The following is a 19,628-nucleotide window of genomic DNA, read 5'->3' as shown; positions in this document are numbered from 1 at the left end:
GGAGCGGGTGCCTTTCCCTGGGCATACGAGGAGCCGGCTCATGGGAAGAGTTGTAAGTGATTTATTAACCTTTATCTGAGATTTACATCATTAATGGACAGTGTTCACACCAAATCAACACCTATACAGCTTCACTCCAGATTATTAAAGGCTTTGGGAGAACTACAAGTCCCAGCTGTGGGCAGATCAGATAGACATTATAGTCTCCACTCATCATTGCAGTTTCTGCACTTATACACCTCTCGTAAGGTTTTTTTTTTCTGCCACCAAATGGTGGTGCTGTACCTGCAACTAAACACCTGCTGTACCTTCTCTCTACCACCAGATGGTGCTGCAACCGCAATTATAGACCTTCAGTAACTTTTTTCTGTCACTAGATGGTGCTGTTGTAACTGCAATTATAAACCTGCAGTAACCACTATCTGCCACCAGATGGTGCTGCAGTACCTGCAACTATAAACCTGCCATAATTCTCTCTGCCACCAGATGGCGCCTGTGTCCCACATGTACATTTTACTGCACAGGAAGGGGCAGTTCTGCTTGGTAAATCTTAATTACAATAATCTCCATCTGGAGGAGGCAGAAACCGCAGGATGATCAGAACAATCTCATATTACTAGTGTTCGCTCATCGTTCTTGTCTGTTTTCTCATTAACAGAAGCTAAAGAACTAGAACTTCTTCCATTAGACACTTTTTTTCCCCAAAAAAAAATAATGTATAAAAACATGATGGGAATAAGTCACTTTTTGTAAAAATATCTAAAAAAAAAATTAAAATACTCCACATCAAGAGCTGCACCCACAATTCTGCTTTGCTCCCAATATGGCCGCCATACCCGCGCTATCACTGGTTGTCACTCATCTTTCCCAAGTAGAAACACTTCTATTCTCATGACTTCCACCATTATCCGTTTTGGGGGGGGTTACGGTTCCTTTGCTCGGGATAGTTTCCGCATAGTCAGGTGCTGGGGGTCTTCAGACTATTTGTCACCCCCCCTGTAATTAATGGAGATACCCGAGGACGTATTCTCCGATGCCGATGAAATACACAACTTGAGCAATTCCAAAGAGCGGAGCGATGACCAGCGCCCGACACCAGGCCCCCTTCATGAACGCCGCCGGACCCTCATTCCGCCAAATCTTCCTGTTTCAATAAGCAAAAAAGAAAAGCGAGCGGTCAGCGCAGGGTCCGTGCTCGAGTATTGGGGGCACCGGTCGTTACGGCTCACCTGGCGCAGTCTACGATCCCACTGTACGTGTCTTCCCCGTGTCCCTTCTTCAGGGTCTGGATCCTCGTCTTCAGCACTAAATGAGACGCAGAGTTAAGGGGGTGGTCCGACAGGATTAGTCAGTCCTGGACCATCCCTTTAAGCAACTTTTACTAAAAGAATACCAGAACTGGACCCTTTAAGACAAATCCTCTTTTTTTTAATGCTGCGGAGGTTGTAAAGTCTCACCGTCCAGAGGTGTCACAGCGACGGCCGCCACCGAGCCGGCGACGCATCCGGCAATGAACGAATGGTAAAATGGCGCCTTCTCCCGCCGAGACTTCTGTCCGAGTTTGTTAATGTTGGCGAAGAGGGGGAAATAGATGATGGAGAAAGGAACGTCCCTGCGGAGGAGAGAAAAGCCGGCAGCCATGCCTGCTAATCTGGCTGGGAGTTTTTCCTTCATGAATAATGGACGCTTTCCCTTCTTACCTGAGCAGCGTGGCCCCCAGACCCTTATAGACCCCTGATATTCCCTGGGTCTGGAGCAGATCTCCCGCGATCAGCAGGGCGGAGGGTCTCTGAGGCCTGGCGACGGCTGCTGCTCCATCCTTCTGTTTCGCTAAAGACAAAAAAAAAAAAAAAAGAATCAAAACCAAAATCATTTAAATTCTCCAATTCATTTAGTAGGTGCATGGCTCTGAAAAGGGGCTGTGTACACAAAACGGTGAGGAAGCAAGGCTAACTAATGTGTAAAAGTTGTTGCATTTATATAAAAAAAGGAACAGAATTACCAGCAAGTCGAATTGTATTTTTTTTTTTTTAAGCTTCATCTTTTCTAATAACCCTCCATGACAGGATCACAGGAGAATGTCACCCCAACCTCATAGAGACCGGAATCACAAAGAGGTCAAATAGACCCTCTCCTGTGTTATTATAAAGGACCACAAGAGTGTTTATTATCATCCGATACAGAGGGCATGGAAGTACCCGTGCTGTCGCAGAGGGTTCTTGGAAACAGAGTTACTGGTAAGTCTAATGCTATTTTCTCCAATAACCCTCCACAACAGCATCACAGGAGGAATATACCAAAGACTAAGGTTTAGGGAAGGGCAATAGCCTGGAGAACTTTTTTCCCAAAGGCCAAATCTTTAATAGACATTAAAGGGGTATTCCCATCTCCAAGATCCTATCCCAATATGTAGTAGGCGAAATAATAATAATATTAGCAAATGCCTCCAATTAGAAATGTAATATAGTATTTTTTGATTCACTATCTCTCTTTCCTCATGTGCCGGCATCGCAGGACCTTAGGAACTCTTCCTTTTTCTTATTTGCCGGATTTCGGCAGGAGGGAAGAATTATTCCCTGTGACCTATGGAACTCGGAGACCACCTTGGGTAAAGTCGAAGAACAAGTCTGTCATCCAGGGCTCTCAAATATGGTTCATTGAGAGGGCTTGAAGTTCACAAACCCTCCTGACTGTAGTAATCACTACCAGGAAGGCTGTTTTCCAAGATAGTTTTGTCCAGTTCTATTGAAAATAAAGGTTCAAAAGGTGGTAATGTCAGACCCTTAAGGACGACATTAAGGTCTCAGGAGGGGACTAGGTTGATCGACGTAGGACGAAGACGGGAAGCTGCAGTCATGAACCTCTTTACCCAGTGATGGTCATCTAGGCTCCGGTCAAAACATGAACTTAATGATGCAACCTAAACCTTGAGGGTGTTGGGTCTCAGGTCCTTTTCCATACCTTCTTGCAAGAAGTTTAGTATCTGAGTGACACCCAGGTGATGGGGGTCTGGAGAATTAGGCGCACAGCACGACACATATTTTATGATATATGGTATTTGTCACCTGCTTTCTACTTTTCTGGAGGGTCCAAATGACTATCTGAGAGGACTTTAGTTTTTGAAATTATGAACTCAGAAGCCAGGCAGCCAGACACAGGCTTCCAGGGTCTGGGTGGTACATTGGACCCTGGTGGAGGAGGTTTCTGATTGGTGGGCGAATCAGGGCACCTTCTATGCTCAAGTTGTTGAAGGTGCCAAACCAGCTTCTCTTTGGCCAGAGAGGTGCTATTAGGATTGCTTTGACCTTTTCGGTTCTTATCCTCTGTAGTGCTCTTGGTAGGACGGAATGGGAGGAAAGGCGTATGCAACTTTGAATTTCCATGGGTGGGCAAATGCGTCCACGCCTAGACAGGCATCGTTTGGGTTCAGGGAAAAGTACTGATCCACTTTTGCATTTTGGCGTCCTGCAAAAAGATCTGCTTCTGGATAACCCAACCTTCTGGATAACCCAACCTTCTGGTTAACCCAACCTTCTGGATAACCCAACCTTCTGGATAACCCAACCTTCTGGTTAACCCAACCTTCTGGTTAACCCAACCTTCTGGATAACCCAACCTTCTGGTTAGCATCTGGAAGAATTCTGAATATAAATCCCATTCGCCTGGATGAATCTCTCCTGCTCAGGAAATCGGCTTGGATGTTGACTGAGCCTCTTATGTGGAGAGCGGATAGTGAGAGAAGATGTTCTTCTGCCCAAGAGAATATTCTTGCCGAGATTGTTTTCAGGTCTTCGTGCTTCCCTGATGGCAAAGGTGAGTGAACGTAGCCATGCTGTCCGAGTAGACCCTCACGTGAGTGCCCAGAATCATTGATGTTGCCGATTTGAGTACTTCCTCTACCGCCTTCAGCTCCCTGAAATTGGAGGATTGCTGGCTGATTTCTCTTGTCTAGAGCCCTTGGAAGAAAGTTTGGGAGACCATAGCCCCCCTCATCCTCTTCTGCTGGCATCTACTGTTATAGTTACAAGAGGGTTCTGGATCCAGGGGACTCTTCTCTTTAGGTTCCCTGGACTGAGCCACCAGGTGAGAGGTTTTTACCCGAGCAGGTTCTGGAATTTTTCTGTTCAGGGATTCTGGGGATCTGCCCCAATTTGCAAGAATATAGGTTTGCAAAACCCTGGTATGTGCTTGGGCCCAGGTTACCATGTGGATGCATGATGTCATGGAGCCGAGGACTGACATGGCGAATCTTAATTTTTGGCTTCGCAGGAAGGCGATTCTGGATCTTAATTGGATCTATTTTTCTTTTGGAAAGAAGGATATTTGTTTGGAGAGAATCTAGTAGAACATCTAGGAACGTTGTTGTTGTCGTGGAGAGAACCATCTCCGATTGTTCTTCAGCCATCCTAGGGATGTTAGAATCCGGATTGTTGTTCGCAGATGTTCTCTGAGTAACGGTACGGATGGAGCCGCAAGTAAAAAAGCCGTCAAGATACGGGATTATATCAATATTTTTTTCTCCTGAAGGCAGCTAGGACTTCTGCCATGATCTTTGTGAAGATTCAGGGTTCTTATGATATTCCGAATGGTAAGACGTTGAATTACTTGGGAGGACCGTTGACTTGATGGACTCCATCTTGAATCTCCTGTATAAGATGCATCGGTTCAGAGGTTTCAAGCTGATTATAATTCTGTGAATGCCGCTTGTTTTTTTTTTTTATAAGGAAAGTAGTGACCCCCTGCTTCTGGAACTGGGCAGATTACTCCCGAAGATAGTAAGCCTTTCAGACCGGACATCAGCGCGTCTTGTAGCTTTGTAGAAGAGAGGTGAGATATTTTCAACCTCTGTGGACGATAGGAGGAAAATTCCATTTTTACTCCATCTTGGACCGCTTTCAGGATCCATGGGTTTGAGCAAGTTATTCGCCACTGAGGGAGGAATTCTGAAATGCGACCCCCCTACTATTCTGGAGTCATGGCTTGTTTCCTCTCCCACTTAGGGGGTTGTTCTTGAGGAGGCCAAAAGGATTTCTCTTTCTGAAGCTTTTTGGCTCGGACAGAGAATTTTTCTTGCCTGAGGTCTTCTCCAAGAGACCAGTCCAAAAATGCATTATCCCCGGAAGAGAATGGAACAGAGGTCTACCTTAGAAGTTACATCTAATTTTAGCCAGAGTGCACCTCTTACAGAGTTAGACAGAACTAACACTCTTTCCGCCACCCTCACCGATTCTGCCGATGTGCCTGCCAGAAAACCTTCAGGAGGAGAGGTAAGGAAGCCAGTATATCCTCTCTGGGAGTGCCCATACTAAGGAGTTCTTCCAACTGATCAAGCCACCGGGACATAGATCGTGCAACACACGTGGAGACATTTGTCTTCAGTAGGGCCGCTGAAGTCTCCCAGGGCTTCCTTCTTACTGTCCATCTTGCGTCCCAGAGGATCCTTAAGCGGAGAGAAATCTTCGAATGGTGACGTTGTCTTCTTAGCCACTCTCGCTACCTGAATGTCAATCTTATGTATTTCAGACCAACATTTTGAAGTTTCCTCATCCACTGGGAACCTGTTTTTTAGTTCGGCGGGAATACTCTGCCGCTTCTCGGGGGATTCCCAATCATCCAAAATTAAGTTTGGGATGTTTTTTGTGTATGGGAAATACCATCTTATTTTTTGACCGGAGGCCACCAAACATCTCTTCCTGAACCGTTCGGGTAGTCTTCTCTTTTTCCACTTCCATGGTTTTTCTTACCACAGTAAGGAGTTCCTCCATATTCTCAGAGAAAAAAATATTATTTTTTATTCTCTTGGACTACTTCTGGGGCTGGGCTTGGTTCACCCTCTTCCAGTAGTTCTTCCGGTATAGACATCTTGGGAGTCTTGAGTCTATTTCTTCCTCTAGTCTAATCTTCCTTTTCTTAGCCTTTGAAGGGATACTGGGTGTGGACTGCAAGAAATCGGCCAGGGAAGATTGGATTTCTTGGTGAACCATCACCTTGATTTCTTCCATTAAGGAAGGCTGCTTTTCCTTAATAATTTTTTTCAGTGCATCCTTGGCATAGTGGTTTTCTATGGGAGGATGACCGTTTTTTAGCGCATTTGCGGCTTGATATTTCGGTTTTACTCCATGGAGCACGATACTTGTCCCACTGAAAGAGAGGGTGTCAGGGAAATATTAAGAACATATTAACAAATTCTCCCAAACCCCTTTTCCCTCTCACTCCTCCCTTATTCCCTTATCCACCATTTGTCACAAGAGAAGAGCTGACAATCTAAAGGGCGATATCCTATGGAAACACACACAGCAGGAGTGACTCAATCATATGCTGGCCCAAGAGAGGTGCTACCAAGCCCATTTAAAACGCAAGGGTGTTGTCTTCTAACACAGACCTGCGACAATTTACCTCCAGCTGAGGAAGCTTGACTCCCGAGCTTCAAAAGGAAATCATAGTCAGGCCGGCACTGATATGGAATATGGAATATCTCAAGTTCCATACGTCCGATAAAAACGGGGCCTATATTTTTAGTGGCAAGGTCAGCCAAGGAACAATACGCTTATTTTTCCATAGCTGTGAGCCCCTCCGGGGAGCGGTAATGCAAAAGTACCAGAATAACGGATCGCAGCTACGCCATGCGTGGTCTCTAAAGAAAGGTAAATTCATAACGGAAAATATGATGTCGCTTGCAAGCTTCTGTGAGCAACCAGGGATAAGTTATTGCAGAAGTTAGATATTTTAATAAAAACAAAGGGTTGAGCCCAAGCCCACATGATGTCATCACAGGGGTGTGTGGGCCGATCTCCCCCTTCGGCATAAAAGAGCAAACTGAAGATTGATCCATATTCATTGCTAGGGGAGTATAGATACTATAAGCAACGGATCACGTTCGATAACACTCAAATCAAATCGGGGGGGGGGGGGGGGGGCCCTCCTCCGGCAATATTGATTCGCCTCCGTGAACTGTATAGTAAGCTTCTTCTGTAATCCTATTTATTTTATGTAACTGTCTATTCTGTACTGTAAATGTCCATTCGTAAAATCTTTGCAGATTTTTCCTAAACACTGCCTCCTTTTGGATTAAATATAAGATTTAATAGCCGTTTCTTTTGCTCTGTAATCGTTCCCTCCCCTGAAGCCATATACGCTATCAGAAAGCAGGCGACCGGCCAGGTCAGTATTATAGTTCAAACGCGGCCGGTGGAGGAAGCAAATAATATTAATTGGGCTATCGTGAAGCCGGCAATAACCATATGGGGCGTATACACATATTCCACGCGTTGGAATCCGGAGGTGTGACGCCATATGCTTTCTGCTCGCTTGCCGATAGCGAAGTATTGAGTAATCCCTGCTCAATCCTGTGAATAATTGACAGAGTGACGGCAGCGGCGAGATATTGTGTGATCTCCCTGTGCATCCCTTACAGAGGGGAATAACGCTAGAAAATACAATACCCTGCACCACGGAGAAGGACCCCCAATGCCAGGAAACTTACTGGGACTGGATCAGCGTTGGGCTCTGCAGATGCTACCTCTGGTCGCAAAGGTCGGAGGGAGAGGAGATAGGCTGGAAAGCTCAGGGAGACCTCCAGCCTAACACCCACCATACATTACCAGCAGGCACAGACTGGATGGGAAGTCCTGAGTCCGAGGAGACAGGAGCAGCATTGGATCGGTGAGGTATGAGCAATCGATCTCGGTGCCGCTATCCAGGTATTCTAAAACAGCGTCAGCCGCCGGCACAGAGCACATCTTCATCCCAATAAGGACAGGAAAAACCCTAGAGAGAGGATGAGGGAGGGGCTATTTGATCTGTGTTTCTTGACCCTATTAGGGTGGGGTGACATCCTCCTGTGTGCTGTCGTGGAGGGTTTTTGGAAAAAAAAGTAACGATGAGGAAGGATTCTTTACAGTATGAGCATTAAAAGAGTTAAATCCTCTTTTAATCGGGGAAAAAAAATGGTAAAATCCATGCAGGAAATATCACAACTGACCACCAGGGGGCGAGAGATAGATGACAGTGCAGCCACCTAGAGGCATTGTGTGCAGGTGCAGTCTAACTGCTGATTAGTACCCAAGCGTCCGGCGTCCTGCAGCTGGATTTTCAGCATCTCCATGGGCGAAGTTACCACCACCTGGCAGGTCCCCGCACCGCAGCCGGCCAACATCTCCCGCACCAACGTCAGCTCCTTCCTGCAACCAAAACAGGAAACGTCACCGAGCGACCAGAGCCGGCTGCACCACATCAAAGTTATTGTGACCCTTTGCTCTTCTCTTCGAGCCATTATTCACTTCCACAGGAGAGTTGGGAAAATCAGACTTCGACAGATCCCCATTATCTCAACAAAAAAGGTCGTCCACTCACTTATATTTTATTTAGTTCCTTTTGTCTACTTGGAATTTTAAGTAAAAAAATTAATAAAGAAAAGTTTATAATTGGAAAGGACGATGATTTATCAAATAAAACGTACCCCTCCTGGGACAAAATATTCCGGAAAAAATCATTGGCTGCTAGTTTGATGGCCTTCTCTGGAGTCACCAGGGTGAGATTCACAGCGGCCCCTGTACAGGTGGAGAAATAGATAGGATTATACTGCCCCCCTATGGACAAGAATATAACTACTATAATACTGCCCCCTATGTACAAGAATATAACTACTATAATACTGCCCCCTATGTACAAGAATATAACTACTATAATACTGCTCCTATGTACAAGAATATAACTACTATAATACTGCCCCCTATGTACAAGAATATAACTACTATAATACTGCCCCCTATGTACAAGAATATAACTACTATAATACTGCCCCCTATGTACAAGAATATAACTACTATAATACTGCCCCCTATGTACAAGAATATAACTACTATAATACTGCCCCCTATGTAGTAGAATATAACTACTGTAATACTGCCCCCTATGTAGTAGAATATAACTACTGTAATACTGCCCCCTATGTAGTAGAATATAACTACTGTAATACTGCCCCCTATGTACAAGAATATAACTACTGTAATACTGCCCCTATGTACAAGAATATAACTACTATAATACTGCCCCTATGTACAAGAATATAACTACTATAATACTGCCCCCCATGTACAAGAATATAACTACTATAATACTGCCCCTATGTACAAGAATATAACTACTATAATACTGCCCCTATGTACAAGAATATAACTACTATAATACTGCTTCTATGTACAAGAATATAACTACTATAATACTGCCCCCTATGTAGTAGAATATAACTACTGTAATACCGCCCCCTATGTAGTAGAAAATAACTACTGTAATACTGCCCCCTATGTAGTAGAATATAACTACTATAATACTGCTCCGGTGTACAAGAATATAACTACTATAATACTGCCCCCTATATACAAGAATATAACTACTATAATACTGCTCCTATGTACAAGAATATAACTACTATAATACTGCCCCCTATGTACAAGAATATAACTACTATAATACTGCCCCCTATGTACAAAAATATAACTAATATACTGCCCCCTATGTACAAGAATATAACTACTATAATACTGCCCCTATGTACAAGAATATAACTACTATAATACTGCCCCCTATGTACAAAAATATAACTAATATACTGCCCCCTATGTACAAGAATATAACTACTATAATACTGCCCCCTATATACAAGAATATAACTACTATAATACTGCCCCTATGTACAAGAATATAACTACTATAATACTGCCCCCTATGTACAAGAATATAACTACTATAATACTGCTCCTATGTACAGGAATATAACTACTATAGTACTGCCCCCTATGTATAAGAATATAACTACTATAATACTGCCCCCTATGTACAAGAATATAACTACTATAATACTGCTCCTATGTACAGGAATATAACTACTATAATACTGCTCCTTATGTACAAGAATATAACTACTATAATACTGCTCCTATGTACAAGAATATAACTACTATAATACTGCCCCCTATGTACAAGAATATAACTACTATAATACTGCTCCTATGTACAAGAATATAACTACTATAATACTGCTCCTATGTACAAGAATATAACTACTATAATACTGCCCCCTATGTACAAGAATATAACTACTATAATACTGCTCCTATGTACAGGAATATAACTACTATAATACTGCTCCTTATGTACAAGAATATAACTACTATAATACTGCTCCTATGTACAAGAATATAGCTACTATAATACTGCTCCTATGTACAATAATATAACTACTATAATACTGCCCCCTATGTACAGGAATATAACTACTATAATACTGCTCCTTATGTACAAGAATATAACTACTATAGTACTGCCCCCTATGTACAAGAATATAACTACTATAATACTGCCCCCTATGTACAAGAATATAACTACTATAATACTGCCCCCAATGTACAGGAATGTAACTACTATAATACTGCCCCCTATGTACAACAATATATCTACTATAATACTACCCCCTATGTACAAGAATATAACTACTATAATACTGCCCCCAATGTACAGGAATGTAACTACTATAATACTGCTCCTATGTACAAGAATATAACTACTATAATACTGCCCCCAATGTACAGGAATATAACTACTATAATACTGCTCCTATGTACAAGAATATAACTACTATAATACTGCCCCCAATGTACAGGAATATAACTACTATAATACTGCTCCTATGTACAAGAATATAACTACTATAATACTGCCCCCTATGTACAAGAATATAACTACTATAATACTGCCCCCAATGTACAGGAATATAACTACTATAATACTGCTCCTATGTACAAGAATATAACTACTATAATACTGCCCCCTATGTACAAGAATATAACTACTATAATACTGCCCCCAATGTACAGGAATGTAACTACTCTCCTTGCTGGTATTTTGGGGCAGTTTCTCAGTTCTCACCTCTGTACATTCCAAAAAATCCTTCTGATCTCACCGTCTTTATCAGGCAGTCATACCTGTGGATTAGTATATAGCGGTGTTAGATCAATGCACAATCCTGCGTGTTCTTTGAGGCACTAAAGATTGGGGTCACATTTCACCTACTGGATCGGCTCATCCTGATCTTCTAGGTTCACGTAGAGTGAGCTGTGTACAGTCTGGTGGAATATAATAACGCAAGGCGATGGTGGTCACGGACGCTGTAATGGCGGTATTTATAATGACGGCTCCCGTGATCTCGCATTCTTCCCATATCTCACGCTTTGCCTTGTGGACATGGTTTAACCCTGCGATGGTCCGTTCCTGGCGTCGTGGCTGTAGGTGACAGGTGCACTGTATATACCCTTTAATGACGTCATACAGCGGACATCTCGGTATCTGGCGTCGGCCCCTCTCGTTATCCTCTGCAGCCCCTCTCATTACCCCTCTGAACCTCCATTGTTGCCCAGACTCCTCCTGTGCTGCACCTTTCCCCTGGATTGCTCTTCCCCTGGGTTTCAGGGACATGGCTGCTCCCTGGTACAGAGGAGACCCTGGGGAGTGTTGGCAGAGCGCTGCCGGGGTGCGGTTAATAATAACAGATTCTGTAACATCTTGGATGTGGCGGAGCGTGAGTCATCCTCGGGGAGGACGGGCAGACGCCATTAAAGGGAATGTTTGTGCGCCAGCCTGAGAGTCGGGACCTGACGCCAACCTTTACGGCACAACGTTTTTGGTCACGGGGCTCTTAAAGGGGCAGTTATAAAACCTGGAGATTGAGGGCTGAGTTAAAGGGATGTGTTGCCTCATGTGTACGGCGGTCACCAGGGCGGCGCCACTTACATGCCCCTGTAGATCCCCTGCCCCTGCTGGTTCTGTAGTCGCGTCTTGGCCAGGTCGATGGGAAAGACACAGGTGACGCCCACCAGTCCGGCAATTCCGCCATTGATCAGTTTTGCGGGTAAGCTGTAATATAGAGGTCCGGATGTCACCAGATATAAGACGCCCCTCCCCCGTATAGGGCTCAGAGTATCGGACATGTCGCCTGCACGCTCACCTGATCTTCTCAGCCATATTTCCCTTCTGTGGTTGTCCTTGGCCTATAGGGGGAGACAGGGAGTCAGGGATAAATGCATCATTTCTTGGTGACTTCCCACTTTCCTGGGGTGCAGTACTCCACCACTGCTGCAGGTGGCACTATTTACATTGGGCTTTTACAACACTGACACCTGCAGGTAGTTATGGGTATTACACTATTTTGCATTCTGATATTCTCCAGCTGTTGTGACACTACAACTCCCAGCATGCAATGCAACTGGAAGTTTCCCAATGTTTACCCAGGAGTCACCACATGTGACCTCCGCACACAGCGCTGAGCACACACCGCGGCCCCTTCATCCCTGCACCCGGGGCGGCGACTACAGAGGCAGCGGACCTGCCAAATACCCACTACTGCCCCCCACAGGTGACCTCTGACCCTGAACCTGTACATAAGAGGTCAGGTGACCACCCTGCAGGTGAAGGTGCATCTACACACAGTGTATCACACAGGAGAGGATTAGATACACGGCTCAGCAGACAGTATCACACAGGAGAGGATTAGATACACGGCTCAGCAGACAGTATCACACAGGACAGGATTAGATACACGGCTCAGCAGACAGTATCACACAGGAGAGGATTAGATACACGGCTCAGCAGACACTATCACACAGGAGAGGATTAGATACACGGCTCAGCAGATTGTATCACACAGGAGAGGATTAGATACACGGCTCAGCAGACAGTATCACACAGGACAGGATTAGATACACGGCTCAGCAGACAGTATCACACAGGAGAGGATTAGATACACGGCTCAGCTGACAGTATCACACAGGAGAGGATTAGATACACGGCTCAGCTGACAGTATCACACAGGAGAGGATTAGATACACGGCTCAGCAGACAGTATCACACAGGAGAGGATTAGATACACGGCTCAGCAGACAGTATCACACAGGAGAGGATTAGATACACGGCTCAGCAGTCAGTATCACACTGGAGAGGATTAGATACACGGCTCAGCAGACAGTATCACACAGGAGAGGATTAGATACACGGCTCAGCAGACAATATCACACAGGAGAGGATTAGATACACGGCTCAGCAGATTGTATCACACAGGAGAGGATTAGATACATGGCTCAGCAGACTGCATCACACAGGAGAGGATTAGATACACGGCTCAGCAGACAGTATCACACAGGAGAGGATTAGATACACGGCTCAGCAGACAGTATCACACAGGAGAGGATTAGATACACGGCTCAGCAGACAGTATCACACTGGAGAGGATTAGATACATGGCTCAGCAGACTGCATCACACAGGAGAGGATTAGATACACGGCTCAGCAGACTGCATCACACAGGAGAGGATTAGATACACGGCTCAGCAGACAGTATCACACAGGATAGGATTAGATACACGGCTCAGCAGACAGTATCACACTGGAGAGGATTAGATACACGGCTCAGCAGACAGTATCACACTGGAGAGGATTAGATACATGGCTCAGCAGACTGCATCACACAGGAGAGGATTAGATACACGGCTCAGCAGACAGTATCACACAGGAGAGGATTAGATACACGGCTCAGCAGACAATATCACACAGGAGAGGATTAGATACACGGCTCAGCAGACTGCATCACACAGGAGAGGATTAGATACACGGCTCAGCAGACAGTATCACACTGGAGAGGATTAGATACACGGCTCAGCAGACAGTATCACACAGGAGAGGATTAGATACACGGCTCAGCAGACAGTATCACACTGGAGAGGATTAGATACACGGCTCAGCAGACAGTATCACACAGGATAGGATTAGATACACGGCTCAGCAGACAGTATCACACAGGATAGGATTAGATACACGGCTCAGCAGACAGTATCACACAGGATAGGATTAGATACACGGCTCAGCAGACAGTATCACACAGGATAGGATTAGATACACGGCTCAGCAGACAGTATCACACAGGAGAGGATTAGATACAGGGCTCAGCAGACAGTATCACAGGATAGGATTAGATACACGGCTCAGCAGACAGTATCACACAGGATAGGATTAGATACACGGCTCAGCAGACAGTATCACACAGGAGAGGATTAGATACACGGCTCAGCAGACAGTATCACACAGGATAGGATTAGATACACGGCTCAGCAGACAGTATCACACAGGAGAGGATTAGATACACGGCTCAGCAGACAGTATCACACAGGAGAGGATTAGATACACGGCTCAGCAGACAGTATCACACAGGAGAGGGTTAGATACAGGGCTCAGCAGACAGTATCACAGGAGAGGATTAGATACACGGCTCAGCAGACCGTATCACACAGGAGAAGAGGAGATACACGGCTCAGCAGACAGTATCACACAGGAGAGGATGAGATACACGGCTCAGCAGACAGTATCACACAGGAGAGGATTAGATACACGGCTCAGCAGACAGTATCACACAGGATAGGATTAGATACACGGCTCAGCAGACAGTATCACACAGGAGATGATTAGATACACGGCTCAGCTGACAGTATCACACAGGATAGGATTAGATACACGGCTCAGCAGACAGTATCACACAGGAGACGATGAGATACACGGCTCAGCGGACAGTATCACACAGGAGAGGATTAGATACACAGCTCAGCAGACAGTATCACACAGGAGAGGATTAGATACACGGCTCAGCAGACAGTATCACACAGGAAGGGATTAGATACACGGCTCAGCAGACAGTATCACACAGGAGAGGATTAGATACACGGCTCAGCAGACAGTATCACACAGGAGAGGATTAGATACACGGCTCAGCAGACAGTATCACACAGGAGAGGATTAGATACACGGCTGAGCAGATGAAGGTAAAGGAGGAATGAAGTTTATTACAATCTCCCAGGACTTCCTCTTGTATAATTTCTCTTTGCGCCGCGGTTCCTACATGAAGGGGTTAACGTGCCGTGTCCCCCACTACTGCGCCCCCATTTGATGCTCCGGGTGCATTACAATTCCTGCTACCATGGCGACCTTTGATGCGCTGCCCATCGCCATGGAGACAATTTGGCAGCAGTGTGAAGCTAAATCTAGGCCAGGCCTGAGGCCTTTGTGACTAATGAGTCAATAGCGGCTGAGACCTGCAAAGCTTAACCCCGTCATGGCCGCGTGACACAGAGACAGGAGGTCCGGGAGCAGGTGATGGCGGTGCTCTGCCGGTCGTCTCCTCCTTGTTCAATGTCGTGGTTCAGGTCATGGCCGTCTCCGCTGGCAACGATCCCCTCATTAATGATTACACAGCCGCTTCTAACTGACCCGACACCACCAGTGGGCGCCACGTAATACTGCTATAATACGCCCACTCCCGACAATAAGGGCGAGCAGTGCCGCCATATTGCGAGTTGTGTCCGTAGGGTCACAGAGTGGAGAAGCGGTGCAGGCCCAAAGCCTGAGGCTGCACTACTGAGACTGACAGCTCTCTCCGTCCTCGTCTGTCATGGTCGCAGTTGGCGCCCACCTCAGTTTTTACCCCGATTATTGACACAGATGGCCATTAGATCTAGGTGTTGTCTCAGTAGTGCAGCCTCAGGGCTGGGCCTGGCAGACATTACTGTGGCCCAAGGGGCCTTTTTGACAAACTATAAGGAAATTTGGAGATTTTACATTGTGGTCGACCATCATGGGTCCTTAGTAATGGTCTCATCATATGGGTCCTATGGGGCCCCTCCAAGGTTCCAGGGCGCAACTCTTACACCCACTATAGTTATGCCCCTCTGGAAACTTTGTGAGAGGTGGGCAAACAGAACAGCCAGATCCCTCCAGTCCATCCCATCGTGGAGGTCCAGATGCCACCTACAATGGTACGGTGTGAAGACCGGGAGACCCCCCGACCGCCAAACTGGAAGGTTCACCATACATTCACCGATCAGGAGACTTTTGCTTTCTCTTTAAAGGGAGTCTCCCCCCAAAAAAAGAGCAAAACAGAGCAAAGAATCGACAGCGCAGCGGTGAATGTCGTTCGTCCTTACGTCAAGATTCACCACAAGTGAAAACAAATGTTAAAGAAAAATTCCAAAAATTCCATTACAAAAAGCGACGGATCGTCTCTGCCAGGTCCGGAGTTACGGAAGTTTTAAACAAAGTTCTGACTTTCTTACCCTCGTCTCCGCAGCGGTGGATCCTCACGCATCAAAGACAAAATCACGTTTTCCTCAATAATTTCTGAAAAAGAAGAAAAAAAAAAGTTAAAAAGGAAATGCAAACTTCGTGTAGGGCAGAACGCCCGGCGAGTGCGCTGCTGCCCAAGGGGCGTTAGGAGATGTAGCAGAGCTGGGTACAGACCAGTCTAAGGACACTCACCAGGTTCTACACCGCACACCGATCGCCCCCGCTATCTGCTCCTGTTCCCAAGTGCAGGATCCAGGGCTTGGTCTCTGGGAGGGACAGGAAGAGCAGGAGGAGGAGAGACTGCAAAACCAGAGCTCCAAAGTGCAAGTCAGAAACTACAAGCCGGTGTGGAGGTGAAGGCGCAATCCAGGGATGGAAGAATGTCCAAAATCCTTCACAGAACTGTCCAATACGCAGAGCGAAGACACAGGCGAGGAGATACTGCAGCCGGGCAGAGACGACCACCAGTCCATATAGAGATCTAACCGGCCCAAAGCCACAGCGGAAGACATAATACTACCCCCTATGTACAGGAATATAACTACTATAATACTGCTCCTATATACAAGAATATAACTACTATAATACTGCCCCTATGTACAAGAATATAACTACTATAATACTGCCCATGTGCAAGACTATAGCTACTATAATACTGCCCCCTATGTACAAGAATATAACTACTATAATACTGCCCCTATGTACAAGAATATAACTACTATAATACTGCCCCTATGTACAAGAATATACCTACTATAATACTGCCCTCTATGTACAAGAATATAACTATTATAATACTGCCCCTATGTACAAGAATATAACTACTATAATACTGCCCCTATGTACAAGAATATACCTACTATAATACTGCCCATGTGCAAGACTATAGCTACTATAATACTACCCCCTATGTACAAGAATATAACTACTATAATACTGCCCCTATGTACAAGAATATAACTACTATAATACTGCCCCTATGTACAAGAATATACCTACTATAATACTGCCCTCTATGTACAAGAATATAACTATTATAATACTGCCCCTATGTACAAGAATATACCTACTATATTACTGCCCCCTATGTACAAGAATATAACTACTATAATACTGCCCCCTATGTACAAGAATATAACTACTATAATACTGCCCCTATGTACAAGAATATAACTACTATAATACTGCCCCTATGTACAAGAATATAACTACTATAATACTGCCCCCAATGTACAAGAATATAACTACTATAATACTGCCCACTATGTACAAGAATATAACTACTATAATACTGCCCCCTATGTATAAGAATATAACTACTATAATACTGCTCCTATGTACAAGAATATAACTACTATAATACTGCTCCTATGTACAAGAATATAACTACTATAATACTGCCCCCTATGTACAAGAATATAACTACTATAATACTGCTCCTATGTACAAGAATATAACTACTATAATACTGCCCCTATGTACAAGAATATAACTACTATAATACTGCCCCTATGTACAAGAATATAACTACTATAATACTGCCCCCTATGTACAAGAATATAACTAATATAATACTGCTCCTATGTACAAGAATATAACTACTATAATACTGCCCCTATGTACAAGAATATAACTACTATAATACTGCCCCTATGTACAAGAATATAACTACTATAATACTGCCCCCTATGTACAAGAATATAACTAATATAATACTGCTCCTATGTACAAGAATATAACTACTATAATACTGCTCCTATATACAAGAATATAACTACTATAATACTGCCCCTATGTACAAGAATATAACTACTATAATACTGCCCATGTGCAAGACTATAGCTACTATAATACTACCCCCTATGTACAAGAATATACCTACTATAATACTGCCCTCTATGTACAAGAATATACCTACTATAATACTGCCCCTATGTACAAGAATATACCTACTATAATACTGCCCTCTATGTACAAGAATATACCTATTATAATACTGCCCCTATGTACAAGAATATACCTACTATATTACTGCCCCCTATGTACAAGAATATAACTACTATAATACTGCCCCCTATGTACAAGAATATAACTACTATAATACTGCCCCTATGTACAAGAATATAACTACTATAATACTGCCCCTATGTACAAGAATATAACTACTATAATACTGCCCCCTACGTACAAGAATATAACTACTATAATACTGATCCCTACGTACAAGAATATAACTACTATAATACTGCCCCCTACGTACAAGAATATAACTACTATAATACTGCCCCCTACGTACAAGAATATAACTACAATACTGCCCTCTATGTACAAGAATATAACTACTATAATGCTGCCCTCTATGTACAAGAATATAACTACTATAATGCTGCCCCCTATGTACAAGAATATAACTACTATAATACTGCTCCCTATGTACAGGAATATAACTACTATAATACTGCCCCCTATGTACAAGAATATAACTACTATAATACTGCCCCCTATGTACAAGAATATAACTACTATAATACTGCCCCCTATATACAAGAATATAACTACTATAATACTGCCCTCTATGTACAAGAATATAACTACTATAATACTGCCCTCTATGTACAAGAATATAACTACTATAATACTGCTCCCTATGTACAGGAATATATCTACTATAATACTGCCCCCTATGTACAAGAATATAACTACTATAATACTGCCCCCTATATACAAGAATATAACTACTATAATACTGCCCCCTATATACAAGAATATAACTACTATAATACTGCCCCCTATGTACAAGAATATAACTACTATAATACTGCTCCTATGTACAAGAATATAACTACTATAATACTGCTCCTATGTACAAGAATATAACTACTATAATACTGCCCCCTATATACAAGAATATAACTACTATAATACTGCCCCCTATGTGCAAGAATATAACTACTATAATACTGCCCCCTATGTGCAAGAATATAACTACTATAATACTGCTCCCTATGTACAAGAATATAACTACTATAATACTGCCCCCTATGTACAAGAATATAACTACTATAATACTGCCCCTATGTACAAGAATATAACTACTATAATACTGCCCCTATGTACAAGAATATAACTACTATAATACTGCTCCCTATGTACAAGAATATAACTGCTATAATACTGCCCCCTATGTACAAGAATATAACTACTATAATACTGCTCCCTATGTACAAGAATATAACTACTATAATACTGCTCCTATATACAAGAATAAAACTACAACTAGATGGTGGCCCGATTCTAACGCATCGGGTATTCTAGAATATGTATGCGGCAGACCGGGCGCAATCAGCAGAACGTTGTTTAAATTTGGCGCCAAAATCGCTGATTGGTCGCGGCTGGCAACCGCAACTAATCAGCAAAACGGTGTTTAAATTTGGCGGCAATATCGGTGATTGGTCACGGGTGGCGGCCGT

At 43.9% G+C, this 19,628-nt stretch overlaps 1 protein-coding gene across 1 annotated transcript; it reads right to left on the bottom strand.

Moving 5' to 3' along the window:
• Window positions 1-45: 45 nt before the first annotated feature.
• On the bottom strand, window positions 46-16,501 carry SLC25A18 (solute carrier family 25 member 18). The gene is made up of 11 exons (XM_073650412.1): window positions 16,351-16,501; window positions 16,149-16,212; window positions 12,002-12,044; window positions 11,788-11,910; window positions 10,927-10,982; window positions 8,459-8,549; window positions 8,062-8,180; window positions 1,701-1,830; window positions 1,458-1,612; window positions 1,230-1,305; window positions 46-1,144 (listed from the first exon to the last, which is right to left on the bottom strand). The coding sequence occupies exons 3-11, from the start codon at window positions 12,016-12,018 to the stop codon at window positions 1,003-1,005; spliced, it is 909 nt and encodes a 302-aa protein (XP_073506513.1). The 5' UTR covers window positions 12,019-12,044; window positions 16,149-16,212; window positions 16,351-16,501; the 3' UTR covers window positions 46-1,002.
• Window positions 16,502-19,628: the final 3,127 nt, after the last annotated feature.

The sequence above is a fragment of the Phyllobates terribilis genome, unplaced genomic scaffold (genome assembly GCF_046119375.1).
Source record: "Phyllobates terribilis strain yellow unplaced genomic scaffold, ASM4611937v1 Scaffold_10__3_contigs__length_209671492, whole genome shotgun sequence".
Lineage (NCBI taxonomy): Eukaryota > Metazoa > Chordata > Amphibia > Anura > Dendrobatidae > Phyllobates > Phyllobates terribilis.
This window is presented reverse-complemented; position numbering and strand designations above follow the sequence as displayed.